This window comes from Dunckerocampus dactyliophorus, chromosome 7 (assembly GCF_027744805.1).
Source record: "Dunckerocampus dactyliophorus isolate RoL2022-P2 chromosome 7, RoL_Ddac_1.1, whole genome shotgun sequence".
NCBI lineage: Eukaryota > Metazoa > Chordata > Actinopteri > Syngnathiformes > Syngnathidae > Dunckerocampus > Dunckerocampus dactyliophorus.
The window spans coordinates 13,493,081-13,506,519 of record NC_072825.1 but is presented as its reverse complement, the minus strand read 5'-3'; the positions used below and the strand labels follow the sequence as shown (position 1 = coordinate 13,506,519).

The 13,439-nt window shown below is 40.5% G+C and overlaps 1 protein-coding gene across 4 annotated transcripts in view; it reads left to right on the top strand.

Annotated features, from left to right (window-relative positions):
- Positions 1-13,439, top strand: part of LOC129185626 (nuclear factor of activated T-cells, cytoplasmic 1-like) — a 140,689-nt gene that overhangs the window by 105,553 nt on the left and 21,697 nt on the right. For all 4 annotated transcript variants that reach the window (XM_054782934.1, XM_054782935.1, XM_054782933.1 and 1 more), the window contains 3 exons: positions 3,211-3,266; positions 4,872-5,004; positions 10,729-11,394. In XM_054782934.1, the coding sequence (XP_054638909.1) occupies positions 3,211-3,266; positions 4,872-5,004; positions 10,729-11,394 (855 nt within the window). The remainder of the gene's footprint in view (positions 1-3,210; positions 3,267-4,871; positions 5,005-10,728; positions 11,395-13,439) is intronic.

Sequence of the window (13,439 nt, the reverse complement as noted above, 5' to 3'; positions counted from 1 at the left end):
ATAAGTTAGCGCTTATCCATGTCTGCTTCAGGCTGCTGTAGCTCAACAGCCCGTTCTAAGAGAATTCGGGGAGTAAAGTGCACAACTTTCTCGTAGTAACCCTAAATAAACCTTATCTCATAGCTTTTTAACAAAAGACCTCAGACCTTACAGACGGTGATTTGCACTGTTTGATTTCATTCAAACTCGACTTTGTTGAGTCTGTCTACCTGGGGCAAGTCTAAACATCATAGAAATTGCTCCATGTACTTCCAGCACTGTGTCTAGACTACCATTTGGCTTTCGGCAAGGTTTGAATAGCATTGGCACCAGGTTTTGGTGGTGTGGCAATAAAGTCAGCCACCACACCTGCTTCAGGATTTAGATTTAAAAAAACAACAAAATCCTACCCTTTCTCATTTAATTTTGACTTATTGTATGAACGTTTAATCCTTTCGTATGAGTTTGTTTAAATTCTATTTATAAATCAATTGAATTCAGCAACAAGCAACCTTTTTTAGTCGATTAATCTGAAGTTTACACCAAATCAATATGAAACAAACGCAAACACTTAGTGGGTTGGTCGGCAACATATCAGATAAGAGGCATAAATGTCGATCACTTTTTTCCAAAGTGAAAGCTGATGTGTATGAATATCTCGTTTTGCCTAAAACATAAAGATAACACTGTAGGTCTGCTTTCATGCATGACTAAGAAAATTAGAAAATATTGGCATTTTGGAGGCTGAAATCAGAGAATATTGAAATTTTTAAATTAAAAAAAAAATACAGATACATCATTGCCATTAGTTAAATCCTTTGAAACTGCCCCTTGTTGTACACCAATGTGATTTCCACGTAGGCAAATATTACCTTGTGCCAGGCAGCAAACAATTTTGAGATAAAAAAAGAAATACATCTAGGTTAAACCCTTGGTAATTTGGTAAAATCACGTTTGCATTATGTCTTTCTTAATTATTAAAATGACCAAATATCATATCGGTCTATTCATGATACATGAAATGAGCTGAATGTGACGGTTGCATTGTGTTTCTTATTGGAAAGGACTGAGTGAGTGCAGGCATGAAAAAGCCAATCCTTGCATGTGGTGTAATTACATGATGACTAGCTGTCTGTGTTAAGTGAGTCATGGACATCAGGAAGGTTCATATTAGAGTATGTGTTCATCCATTTCTAGTTTAATCAGGACTGGATTATAACAGGGAATATCCCAGACACAAGCTTTACTGGGTTTATTCCTATATACTCCTGTCTCACATCACTGACAGTTAGACCTAAATCTGATATTATAGCTCATATGTGAATGTGGCTGCATCTCGCGCGGGTGAAGGTTGCGTGAAGTAGGAAGCTTTGTCGGTATCAGAAGTATTTTGCAGATGTAGCAGGGAAGAAGACGTGAGTGGAATTTTTGTGGTTATCAGTCGAACAGCAAACTCTGACACACAGAGCTATGCCACATGTGGCTACATCCCACCCAATGTCAGTTTTAGATTTAAATTGGCAAAGAGGTAACTGTTGAAGCATTATTGTTGTGAGTCATAAAACATGCCAGCAAAGATCAAGCAGCAGGTATAGAGGAGAAAATTTGAAAATCATGTTTAGTAGAGGAGGTTGAAGTTGACTTCGTAGTTTAAGATTTCCCTCCTGGAGTGTCTCCGGGAGTCGAGGCGGGTGTGATTCTCTATTGGTTCTTATCAGCGTAACCTTAGGAGGGCTCATCCTTTTTTGTCTCCTTCCTTTTCTCTGACCGAATCAGTGATTTTAACTTTTAGCTGCGGGCCCGAGCATACTCCCAACTACCAAAACCCCCAGAGTTCCTTATTCTGTGACTCATTCAAATCCTGAAGAGTGTTCCTGCATTGATCCATTGTAGTCCCATAACACTTCACATTAATACCATTCCTATTGTGTGCAACTCTCATATGTATTTACTCTCCAACATAAACCTCTTATAAAAGTGAACATGGTCATTGTGGAAGATGTTAACCTTACCTCAATGACAATATAAGACAGTCATTAGTGGCGCTAATCTATGATTACACCTTATCTGATGGCTTCATGTCCCAAATGAGCAAATCCCAGCACATCAGTAACAACTGCTGTATATATAGTGCTCTACACCTGGAAGTCACACGGACTACACAATCAAATACAGTCTATAGTCCCTCATTGCTTATGCCCTACAAAGGCTGCTCTGTGCCACATAGAATAGAGTCATGAAACCCATGAAAAAAAGGAAAAGAAAATTGCACTGTGGTCAGTGCTAATTGCCCAAACAGAGCCTTGAGCAATTGTTCCTTAAAGTGTGCCATGACATTATAGCAAAAAAAAAAAAAACTACAGGGTCCAAAGCTTGAGTAGACTCCCCAAAAATGTGTCACAACGCACATGCCTTTTATTGCATGGCAGACAACCAAGACTCCTTACCACAGCGAGCTGGAATTGAGAAAAAGGGGACTATTGGAAACCCAAAGAGCTGATCTAAGAATTCAAATGAGTCATGAAATTAGAATTGAATTAAACGGAATTTAATGGAAGTCCAATAGAAATGCAGAGAATTGGTAGTGACTCATTGATGAAGAGTAGAAACCTGAAAAATAAACTGAGACTTAACTAAACTCATAAAAAGTACCATAATTACAGTTACACTTGTACATGTGCACACATCTTTAAAAAGTAGATCCCAGCTTTTCGCGGGCGTTAGGCTCCAGGACCACCAACGAATGGCGGAAATCAAAGAGTAATTAAGATGCCCATAAAAATGTCTCCCCTTCCAAACCCTCCTGCTAGCGTTCTTCTCTGATTTTGGATCAGCATTTTGCAAGAGTCACTCTTGTAATTATTAGATTAGATTTAGCTACAGAGCCATCCCCTTCTCTCTTCAATGTGCCTCACACACTTGCTACATGCATTTTAAAGTACAAAATGCATAAGTACTCACTACTAAAGAATGGTAATGTAAGATGATCGATGAACAGATGGAATCTGAGTCACAGTATAGAAGTTACATTTAAATTTGTCTTTTGTGTATTTAAATTGTAAGGAAAACAAAAATCTGTGAATGTGCTGGAATCCACTGCAGGTCTTTACACTGTATACATTGTCAGCTAGTATATTGTTATGTAATTGCAGACACTGAAAACCCCGTAATGACAATGCCCACAATGCTTTCCGTGATAATCTGATTATGTTCATCTTTTTTTGTGTGTAGATGGTCATCATCTGTGGGAAACAGAAGCCAAAGTGGACAAGGACACTGTCAAATCGGTAAGTGTCGCTCAATGACATGACTGTTCATGCTTTCCTATCCTCCCCTGACACTTTCTCCTTTCCTCAGTGTCATCTGTCCCCCTTCATGATGTAACCTTTGCTAAGGCATTACAGGTGGCTACATAGACACTGATGATTAGCCCATGCAATCCTAAATGGAATTTCCATGCTAAATCTTAGCTCTCATGCACGGCAAACACAAGCAACCGTATTGCTTGCGCATCAATGATTCACAAACATTCTCATCAATAACACAAACAAGCACGCACACGCACACACTAACTCACTTCCAACATGACTCTCCTAACATAGCCAGACGTGTTCCTATGTGGTAAAAAAAAAAACATATTTGTGCCAACAAGAGCTGATTACACAAATGCTATTGCATGAAAGTGTCTAATATGGTGCACAGCAGAATCACCATGAGAAGGAAAGGTCATGTACGTGTCCGTTTTAAGTCTTGAAAGTCAAGAAAATAACCTTAAAAAGTGTTTCCTTGTGAGTGGTGATAGTGTTTTGAATTGCTAATGACTTTCATCATCAGTGTGTCATTACTGTAGATCCCCACCCTCCTTGTCAATTTGCACTGAGATAAAGCATACGCACCTAAATATTCTGCTGAATTGATTGCATCAGGAGGGTAAATATGGGCTCTGATAATTGGCCTCTTTGGCTGCCTGATATCTAAGTCTGCAGTCCCAATTGCTGGGGAAATAACGAGTGAGCAGGGCACGGCAACGGAGGTAGTTTGGACACGCAAGGTCAATGCAGTGCGAATACCACAGTAGGAAGAGACAGCAGGAGAGCATTGGAATTTTTTTCTTATGTCACCCGACTGCCTTAACACGCTCCAGACTGCCTGCATGCATTTGCTTTTATTGCCATTGGAAGTGTGCTAACATTCACTGTGAGGGAAGGGAGAGGGAAAGCCTTGCAGACACACACATACACACTTTTACACTCACAGCCACCTGCATATTTTCTTTGTAATCATCTGGACGGCAGACCGGGTCAGACCCCTGTCCCACCCACCGTTTTTGTTCACAGCTATGGCCAACGTAAACCTGCTCTCTGTCAACGTGCACCATTCTGGGCTGTTTAGATCCCAACCAGAGTGACAGCCAAGGAATTACATACATTTACTCATTACAAATACTAATTTTTCTCCTTGTGTCTAAAGCAAAGGAGAAAAAACTTGCATCTGTCCAGACTTGCCAAGTTGCAGTGTGAGGTTCGGGGGGGTTATTACTGTGCAAACAAATAATACAGCTACTTCTCTTTGCTTGTGCTGTACAAGGATAAAGCTAAAGCCCTGGGGTTTCCTCACACACAAACATGGGCACTAAACCAACCTCATGGGCTCTACTGCTCCATCTAAACAGTCCACACAAACTAATTTAAACCATTTCCTACTTCCACTTCTTGGAAACACTAGCAGCAGCAGTTGCTATATGAAAAACATATTGATTAGTATGTAGCTGTACAAATACTGTACTACAAACTAAAGCAGAATTTCACCAAGTTTGGGTCACACCCAAACTGAGTCACAGGTATTTTACCATCTCTCTGTCTGTCTAGTAGTAAGATGTGTTTTTATTGCAGAATGCACTTTTTGTCGAGATCCCACCATACCGAAACCAGAGAATATCTACCCCTGTGCTGGTAAATTTCTACGTGTGCAACGGCAAGAGGAAGAGGAGCCAATACCAGCAATTCACCTACCTTCCTCCCAATGGTAATCATCATGAATATCATCCATATTATAATATCATACATGGTTTTCACAAACTCCAATAAAATACATATGATTAGTTCTCTGCATGGGTCGCATGTTGGCCACACAGTCAGGAGATATGGAAGATCTGGGTTTGAATCTCTGTTGGACATCTCTGTGTAAAGATTACATTAGCTCCCCGTGCGTGCGTGGGTTTTCTCCAGGTACTCCGGTTTCCTCCCACATTCCAAAAAATACGAGTGTTAGGTTAATTGGCGACTCTAAACTGCCCGTAGGTAAGAATGTGAGTGTGAATGGTTGTTTGTCTACAGTATATGTGCCCTGCGATTGGCTGTACCCCACCTCCCGCCCGAAGCCAGCTGTGATAGGCTCCAGCATACCCACACGACCCTAATAAAGATTAAGCGGCATAGAAAATGGATGGATGGATAGTTCTCTGCATCCATATCATTTATTTCTCCAAATTTATAGTTACGATACCTGTAACTCCAATTGCGTCATTTTTGTCTTATTTTTGTCATCACTGTCAGGCCTGCATGGTTGCTTGTCAATGTGTGAGGTGTTTATTCTGTAGTGAGATCGCGTTCCCCAGCGATGAGGTGTACTTGCTGAGTGACAGTGCCTTGGAGCAGTGTTGATGTAGACAAGTCAATCCCCCCGCGACCTAACTCTCACACCCCCACATCACACAATGCCTGCCTGGTTCACCAACACACCCGCAAATGCAAAGACGTGTATGTGTGCACATACAGTGCTTTACTCTGTTTTTCGTGTAGGAACCTGAAAACTCAGGGATACTTCTCACTGTTATAATAGATAGCCATCACTATGGAATTTAAAGAATGAATTACCCAGTGTAGAAAGCTGCCAATTGTGTGTTACAGACTTGACCCAATATACACATTAGCCTGTGTTATTTCATTGGCAAAAAAAGAAACAGTTAATCTTTTCTCAGGAAATAGCTTTCTAGTCTAGTTTCTAGAGTGTAGTTTTTATTTCAAGCATATAAACTCGGAATTTCCACTGGCACTATTTCCTATTTGGTTCAGTGATTACAAACAGTTTCTGTTTGCAACTCTGACAACAGTGTTTTCATCGATCAGCATCTAATGAGTCCAATGTTGCTAGGATATCACGCACTGTGTTGTAAGTATACAGCTCTTAATAAGATCTGACGTCGAGATTATGACCAGATGTATTTATAGCCACAAGAGATAAGTGACTTGGAATTTGGACAAGGCTCTGAGAGAAATGTGGAGCAGGGCCCTATTTGGAGATGCTTGATTGCTTTGATGGATAAGTGCATTGTGGGTAATTTGGCCAGTTCAGGGCAAACAAACTGTGGCCATATATAGTATATCCACATTATATATTTTACTGTCGCAAAGAAGACCGGTTACGCATCTCCAATCATTTCCCTGAGCATAAACACAAGTCTAATTAAAAGATCTCTCTTTTGCTGCCAGGTCAACCACAAGTGCAGTGTAGACCACACAGGTAGGGCCAATAGAGCATAATTACCTCTCTGGTGATACAAAGAGCCGAACAACAAGCAATTTTGTGCTACCTTGAGACGTGCCAGTACCACCATTTAAAATACAGTAGGTTATTACAGATTAGTATTAGATTGTTTATGTGAAAAGTATTCACAAAGAAGACTTAATAAAGCTTAGAATTTGTGTTAACACACCCACAGTAGTCATGGTATCACGAATACAATCTTGTTTTCAATACAGCAACAAAGAATGAGGAAATCCTGTTTAAGCTTTTTGCTGTACAGCACTTCAGTGTGTGTGTCAAGTGTGAAGGAAACAACTAACACTGTGGCCAGGTACTAGGCTGGGCTCGGGACACCCACACATATACACTGTTGTCAACACTTTCTTGCTTTCCCCTATGAAAGGGACTCTTCCGGACCCCTGTCACACGCCAAGCACATTTGTGGTCACTGACGTTATTGACGGAGAACATTTCTTTCACACTTTGGTGTCTGCTCATCTATAAAAAAAAAACAAAACCAAGTCTTAAAATAGACTTGTTTGAAAGAGCGGAAGGATGAAACAAACACTGCGGCACAGATGCTAGTGAAACTGCATTTATTTTCCATTCAGTTCGCGCGTACCTTGTTATTTTCAAATGCTAATGAACATTGCGTTTATAAGTATAGCTATAAAGTACAGTGGGTTATTTTATTTTATTATTTTTATTTATTTTAATTTTTTTTTGGAAAATAGGCCGTTTTTTCTGTAGAAAACAGATTTCAGTCACCCGAAGTCGGAAATAATTTATAAATACGTTATAGTTCAGGTAAAATGTACAGAACACATGTACCATTATTTAAAAAAAACAATACAATTTTTAACACTTTTACATGTCTTATGCTTCAATGATAGTGTTTTTCTTCAAGCACTGAGATTTGGTATATATAAATTCTATATATTCATTGATCATCTTACCTATACCTATACATTTTATCATTTAAAATGTAGTCTGTGAGGCATACTGAAGAGAAATGGGAGAAGATTCTAGAGCTGAATCTAATCTAATAATTATAACAGTTAAATGTATATGTATTATTTGTATTTGTATTTGTACTTTATTTATCCCACAGCGGGGAAATTCACTTGTTACAGCAGCAAGCAAGATACGCAAGTAAAGAGTACAGTGTAAAGAATACATATTGACTGCAACATGGTTCAGGTGGTGCAGGTGTTGTAGAGCCTGACAGCGGTCGGTATTAAGGACCTGCACAACCTCTCCTTCTTAGGAGGAAGGAAACGTCCAAGTCAAGCTATCAGGAGACATTACAAGGAGACATTTTTTGCTGATTGTGAATGAGCGGGGATCTGCTGTAGACATTGCTAAATATATGTCTCTGAAATTATCAACAAAAATCTAAAGATTGCTATCACTATAACACAGGGGTGTGACAGTATTGGTATTCATAATTTGGTACAGAAGTGTACGATTTCCGACACGGTACATGGAGTGAGGGACCGAAGTGTATCTCGCATCACAAATTTACTCGGTAAACAAATACAGTGCAGCCCAGCCTTTCGCTAAAGGGAGTCATGGCTTGTGACACTGCCAAGGACAAGCCAGAGCCTGGAGGCTCTCTTCCTTCATTAAAGTCTCCTGTTTGAGAACACTTTGCCTTCCCAGTGAAATGCGTAAAGAGACAAAGACAAAAGCCATGTTGCCAGGATTGTTAAGTAGAGATTGGGAACGGTGCTACAAGATGGAACTATAAAATATACCACAAATATACAAAAAATAAAATAATATTTCAAGCTGTGCAAACTGTTACTTTCGAATTTGTCTGCATCGTTGCACTTCTGTAAAAAGAAACCATGCAAGCTATTATACACTATTTCATATTTATTTTCTATGTAAAGTATTACAGTATGCTACATCTTCCGCATTGGATGTGATTAGATTGCGTGTGTACCCAATATTGTGGTTCCAAGTATCCTATCTGACTAGTGGGATGAGCTTCGTTTTTTCTGAGCGCTCTTCCAGTCATTGTTGAGTATAAAGGTAACATGTTGCTCTTCAAATGAGGACCAGTTTTACCAACCACACTGCAGAACTGATGCCAAAAATGTCTGGCAGTAACCAGCAGGAGCTTCTCGGAACCCCTTTATTTTTACATGCTGTGTGGAGATTCCTTTATAATATCAAACTATTCTTAGCACAAACGTGTGCTCACTGTCCTCACATTATTGGTTTGTGGTTAAAGCTCACGGTAGGCTAGACAGAAACATGTTTTCTGACACAGAGGAAAATTAAATGAACCACACATTGTCCTTTTTTATATATATTTGCACAGTCATGTTTTCCCTAAAATTAGAGCTGTAGACTGTTATGTCTACAGTGTTGGTCATTGTAAGACTCAGCTACCCTACAAAAAAGCCCGCCCACACAGTATGCTGGGTCAGTAGATTGCACACAGTTGGACATGGTGCACCAGGTACCTGTAACTTAAGAAACTACAGTACAGTAACACCCACCCCATGGTAAATGTCATTGCGGTTTATTGCAGATGGAACACAATAATGTCAACACTTTTGCAATCGGGTATCTCCTTGCTTTTTGCTGTGTTGTATGCATGAGGGCTAATCCGTTTAATGGATCAGACACACAGAAATGACCAGAAATAGAGAAGAAAATAAAATGTGCAGAGCAACAGCTGTCTTTTGGCCAGAACCCACAGGTTGGGCTAGAAATAAAAGACAGATGACGTTCACTTGCCTGAGGAATCTGTTTTTTTAACTCTCATAAGAAGCGAAAAGAAGACCAACAGATGTATTAAACCCGAGAAAGATCTGTTGTGCTTATATTTGATATAACTCATTGTATAGGATTTGTCTGATTCAAGGGAAATAGTGTTAAAACCAGCCTTTCATTTTAATTTTGCCTTAAATTTTGCTTTGTGATAAGTACATACAGTATGCCGTCCCTGCAAATTACAGAGAAGGGAAGGAAGAGCTAGAACTGCTGAAGAAAGTGACAGTATGTAACTGGAATGGACTATGTGAAGCCTGTGTTGTACTTTAAAGAGGAGGCCTTCACATCATGGGACTTGCCTTACGATGATCCCCAGGCACCAAACCTGTTCCCTGGGCTCTGAAAGCAGACAGGGCTGACGTAAATGGGCTCCCTGCTTTGTTATCACAGTACCACAGCTCAGGACCCCAGAGGCAACAGGCGTGATTACTCTCTTTTGAATCCTCCTCCCACAAAAATAATAACACATTGAAAAACAGATTATTACTCATGTGACTGTGTGAGGCTTTGTATTTGTTTGTATGGCCTTACTGCTACTTAAATATCTTAATAACGTTACATAATGTAACCATTAACATTACTTAAAAATGTGGGTTAATAGAAACAGTATTACCATTGTGAGTCAGTGACTTTCGTATGCATTTCTTTATTGTACATTTTTAGGTTTTGGCTGGCGGTTGATACATATATGCATGTAAAAACTCACCTGATTGCTTTTTAATGCTGGGACTAAATTATACAGACTGATCACAAGACACTGCAATTAATAGAAATACTTTCCTGTGCTTAGTGCTCTTGAGATGATACCTGTCAGTCAGAAATAATCAGGAAAAAGCGCAGACTGCCTGTGCTGGAATGAGATACAGAATGATCAACTTGAGTCACCGCACTCTCCTGCATTAGCTGGGGCCTGAACCTCCCGAAACCACAGGCAAAACTCCATGGCCCTATCAAAATCCAATCATCTCCTTTTTAGGACTATCATTTGGCCCTACTGTAAGAGAAACTGTTGCTTAGAATGCAGAGAAAACGAAACGACCTGTGGTTCCTTCTCGTGCAGCAGCAACAGCAGCAGCAGCAGTCTTCTGCTTTAAAGTACTGTTTTATTGGATATCAGAGCTGGAGGAGAGTCCAAAGAAAATAGGTCTTATTCATTATTAGAACCAGCTGTGGTTTTCCACTCTGATGACTCATCTATTTTTTTCTTTTTCACCCTATTCTTTGACTTTTTTCATAACTTAGGGTAGCTGAGGGTTTTTCATTGAGAAAAACAGAGCCATATCTACTGGATATTTGTTTTGGTTATCAGAGGTTGCTGCCACAATTGTGCATGTTCATTGCTTTACTCATCCTCCTCCGTGCAAGCATTGTGCAACATCAATCCTCTGCATGTTTTATTTAATGTTTCAATCTTTCTTTCTACTTTCCACCCTTCAGTGCCGATGATAAAGACAGAACCCAGTGATGACTATGATTCTTTGGGGACTTCAGCGCTGCCCATACATACAAAGTCCTACTTCAGTCATTCCAGACTTAATCCCATCTTGCCTGTTGCCGATCACGATGCCTGTCTGGCTAGTGGCTACCCTCCCTGCCCTTCTGTCAATGCTGCCATGCCGTCATCGTCCCCCAATCCCAGTCCAACCCTGCATGACCTCTCCCCTGTGGCATACAACAAGTGCCTCCCCAATAGTCCTACCCATGCAGTACCTTCAAGTCAGTTGGTGACTGCCTTCCAGGAGACCAATGGCAGGCCGATCCTTACCCATCCAGCATCCCCTGACCACAGCTCCCCCCTAGGAATGCTCCAAACTCAGGGAAGCCCCAGTCACCTCAACAACCCAGGGACCCAGGGATTCCACCCTGTCTATGCCAACAGCAGCCCTTCATCCTCCCCAGCCTCTCATGCCTCTACCCCCAGTGGGCCTGCAGAGAGTCCATTTGTTCAGGCCTACAGCCCCAGCCAGGCTCAGGCACCAGCAACCTCGGCTCAGGCTGGCGGGAACTCACCAAGTCTGCTTCACGAGGACTCCAGTCCACCTGCAATTGCCATCACAGTCAAACAGGAACCCCAGGAACTGGACCAGATATACCTAGATGATGGTGAGTTTCAAAATGATGATGAATATTTAATGTCAGATTTGTTTTAATTTATATTGTTATTTAAACAAGAGATTATATTTATGCAGAACAATGCTTGGATGTAAAATTAGTAATCTCTCAGTCCTTACACTCTACTATTTTCTACAAAATAATGGCTGCAGCGTGATGTCACATTTGTTCATTTCCGTCCCAGACAATTTATTTGCTTTTCTTGTAGCATGTGGTCCTGCCTGTGTTGTTCTTCAAGTGGTAGCTTTAGTTTAAAACAGTACATTGCCTTGATGGGATTTTGAAACAATCTGTCAAAACAAAACATAAAGTTCTGAGGTCAGTCAGAGTCCAGCAGAACAAAAACAGTGGCACACGCAGAGCAAACCAAACTGTTGACATATCGACTAATGAAGGAAGCAAAACAATAGGTAGGGGTTTCCTAATTCCCGCCCCCCGTCTTTTTTGGAACGACGTCGAGGGCTCTGAGGCAGAGGCCTTGCTTTCCCGTCTATTCCCCACAGAGTCAGGGCTATGCAGCTGTCGTCATCAGGGGAGACTAAAGGGTCATCAGTCTACCCTGGCAATGGGATCAGACACACCCAGGAGACCATATGGTGGACTTTATTGCCTCCTGTGTCCATTCCACAGCTTGTCTCTTGAGTCACCACCCTGTTATCTGTGTTGTCAGAGGCACCACTTGTTGTTATGATATGTAATCACAGAGAACATCGCCAGCATTTTGCCAGTTTGAAATTTTAACGCCCCCCTGCAGCATCACAGTGGGGTAGCAAGGCTGTAAATGTTATGTTCAATGTGTGCGTGTGTGTGTGTGTGTGTGTATAATCAACAACTCACAAAGGTGAGAGGTTGGCATGAAGTGAACAGGGGAGTGGGGGTTTGTTGATGTTGAACTGTAATTGTGTTGAAGTAGAGACGTCAGCATATCTGTCGGTTTTGATGAGTCCCAACTGTCCTCATAAACAGGCAATGCAGACAAAGAAAGATGTTATTATCAGCTATATTAACTTATTCTTCACGATCGTGGATGAGTTCATTTGCAGTGGTACCTCAATATTTAAACAAACTCAACTACCCCAACCGCTAGTGTACACCCATTGAGTGCCCGGGGAGATGATGCAGCATTGAGACAAGAGTCGATCGCCGCTAAACAACTTAACTTAAAATGGTTTTTCATCCCCCAATCAGAAAATTAATCATAGAGAACTTTGCTGTTACCATTAAATAAAACAATGTTTTAATAATGGAAAAAGGTCCAATGAGTTTGAAACACCCTTTTTTAAAAAAGTTTACTGTGAAATGTGGAATTTGCTGTCAAGTCCATTCAATATACATTACAGTCCAGCATTGCCTTTATGTACCTAATTCATGAAATTGGCCTATTGTCTGAGAATAATCCACAATGAATATTCACAGACTTCAGAATAATACATCTGTTATAAGCTGGGCACTCATAAGTGGGGCTGGGCGATTATAAAGTCATGGAAAAAATGTAATTGTTTCTTCAGTTTCTTGTTCATTTTAATGTCTGATACAACTAAAGGTAAAAATAGCTCATAAGAGTTAAATTTTTTGGCAGTACAATGCTACAGCTATTTATGTAAGAACTTAAGTGATTTTGGTTATTATCAAGAAAACAATGGAAGCTGCTAGATATCAGCTCTTAAATTAAACTCTTATGAGCTATATTTGTTATCATCATTATATTTGTCCAAACAAATGTACCTTTAGTTGTACCAGGCATTAAAATGGATCAGTAAACTGAAGAATCAAGAGTGGTCTAATAGTTTTTTCCATGGCTGTATGATTGTGATCGCAATAAATTTCAGGTCAGTTACAGCGATCAGCATATTTACTCAATCAAACATGGCGGAAATGTCTGCGACAACAGACAATCAGAGTCGACCTTTTTCTTCTCCACTTCCTTTTGAAAGCTGCTGGAGAAGTAAACAGAAAACGTGGAGATGAGGGCAGCGAAATAGACAGCCGTGACTTGGAGTAATCCTCCGAAGACGAGGCGATTGTTGAGAAGAAAG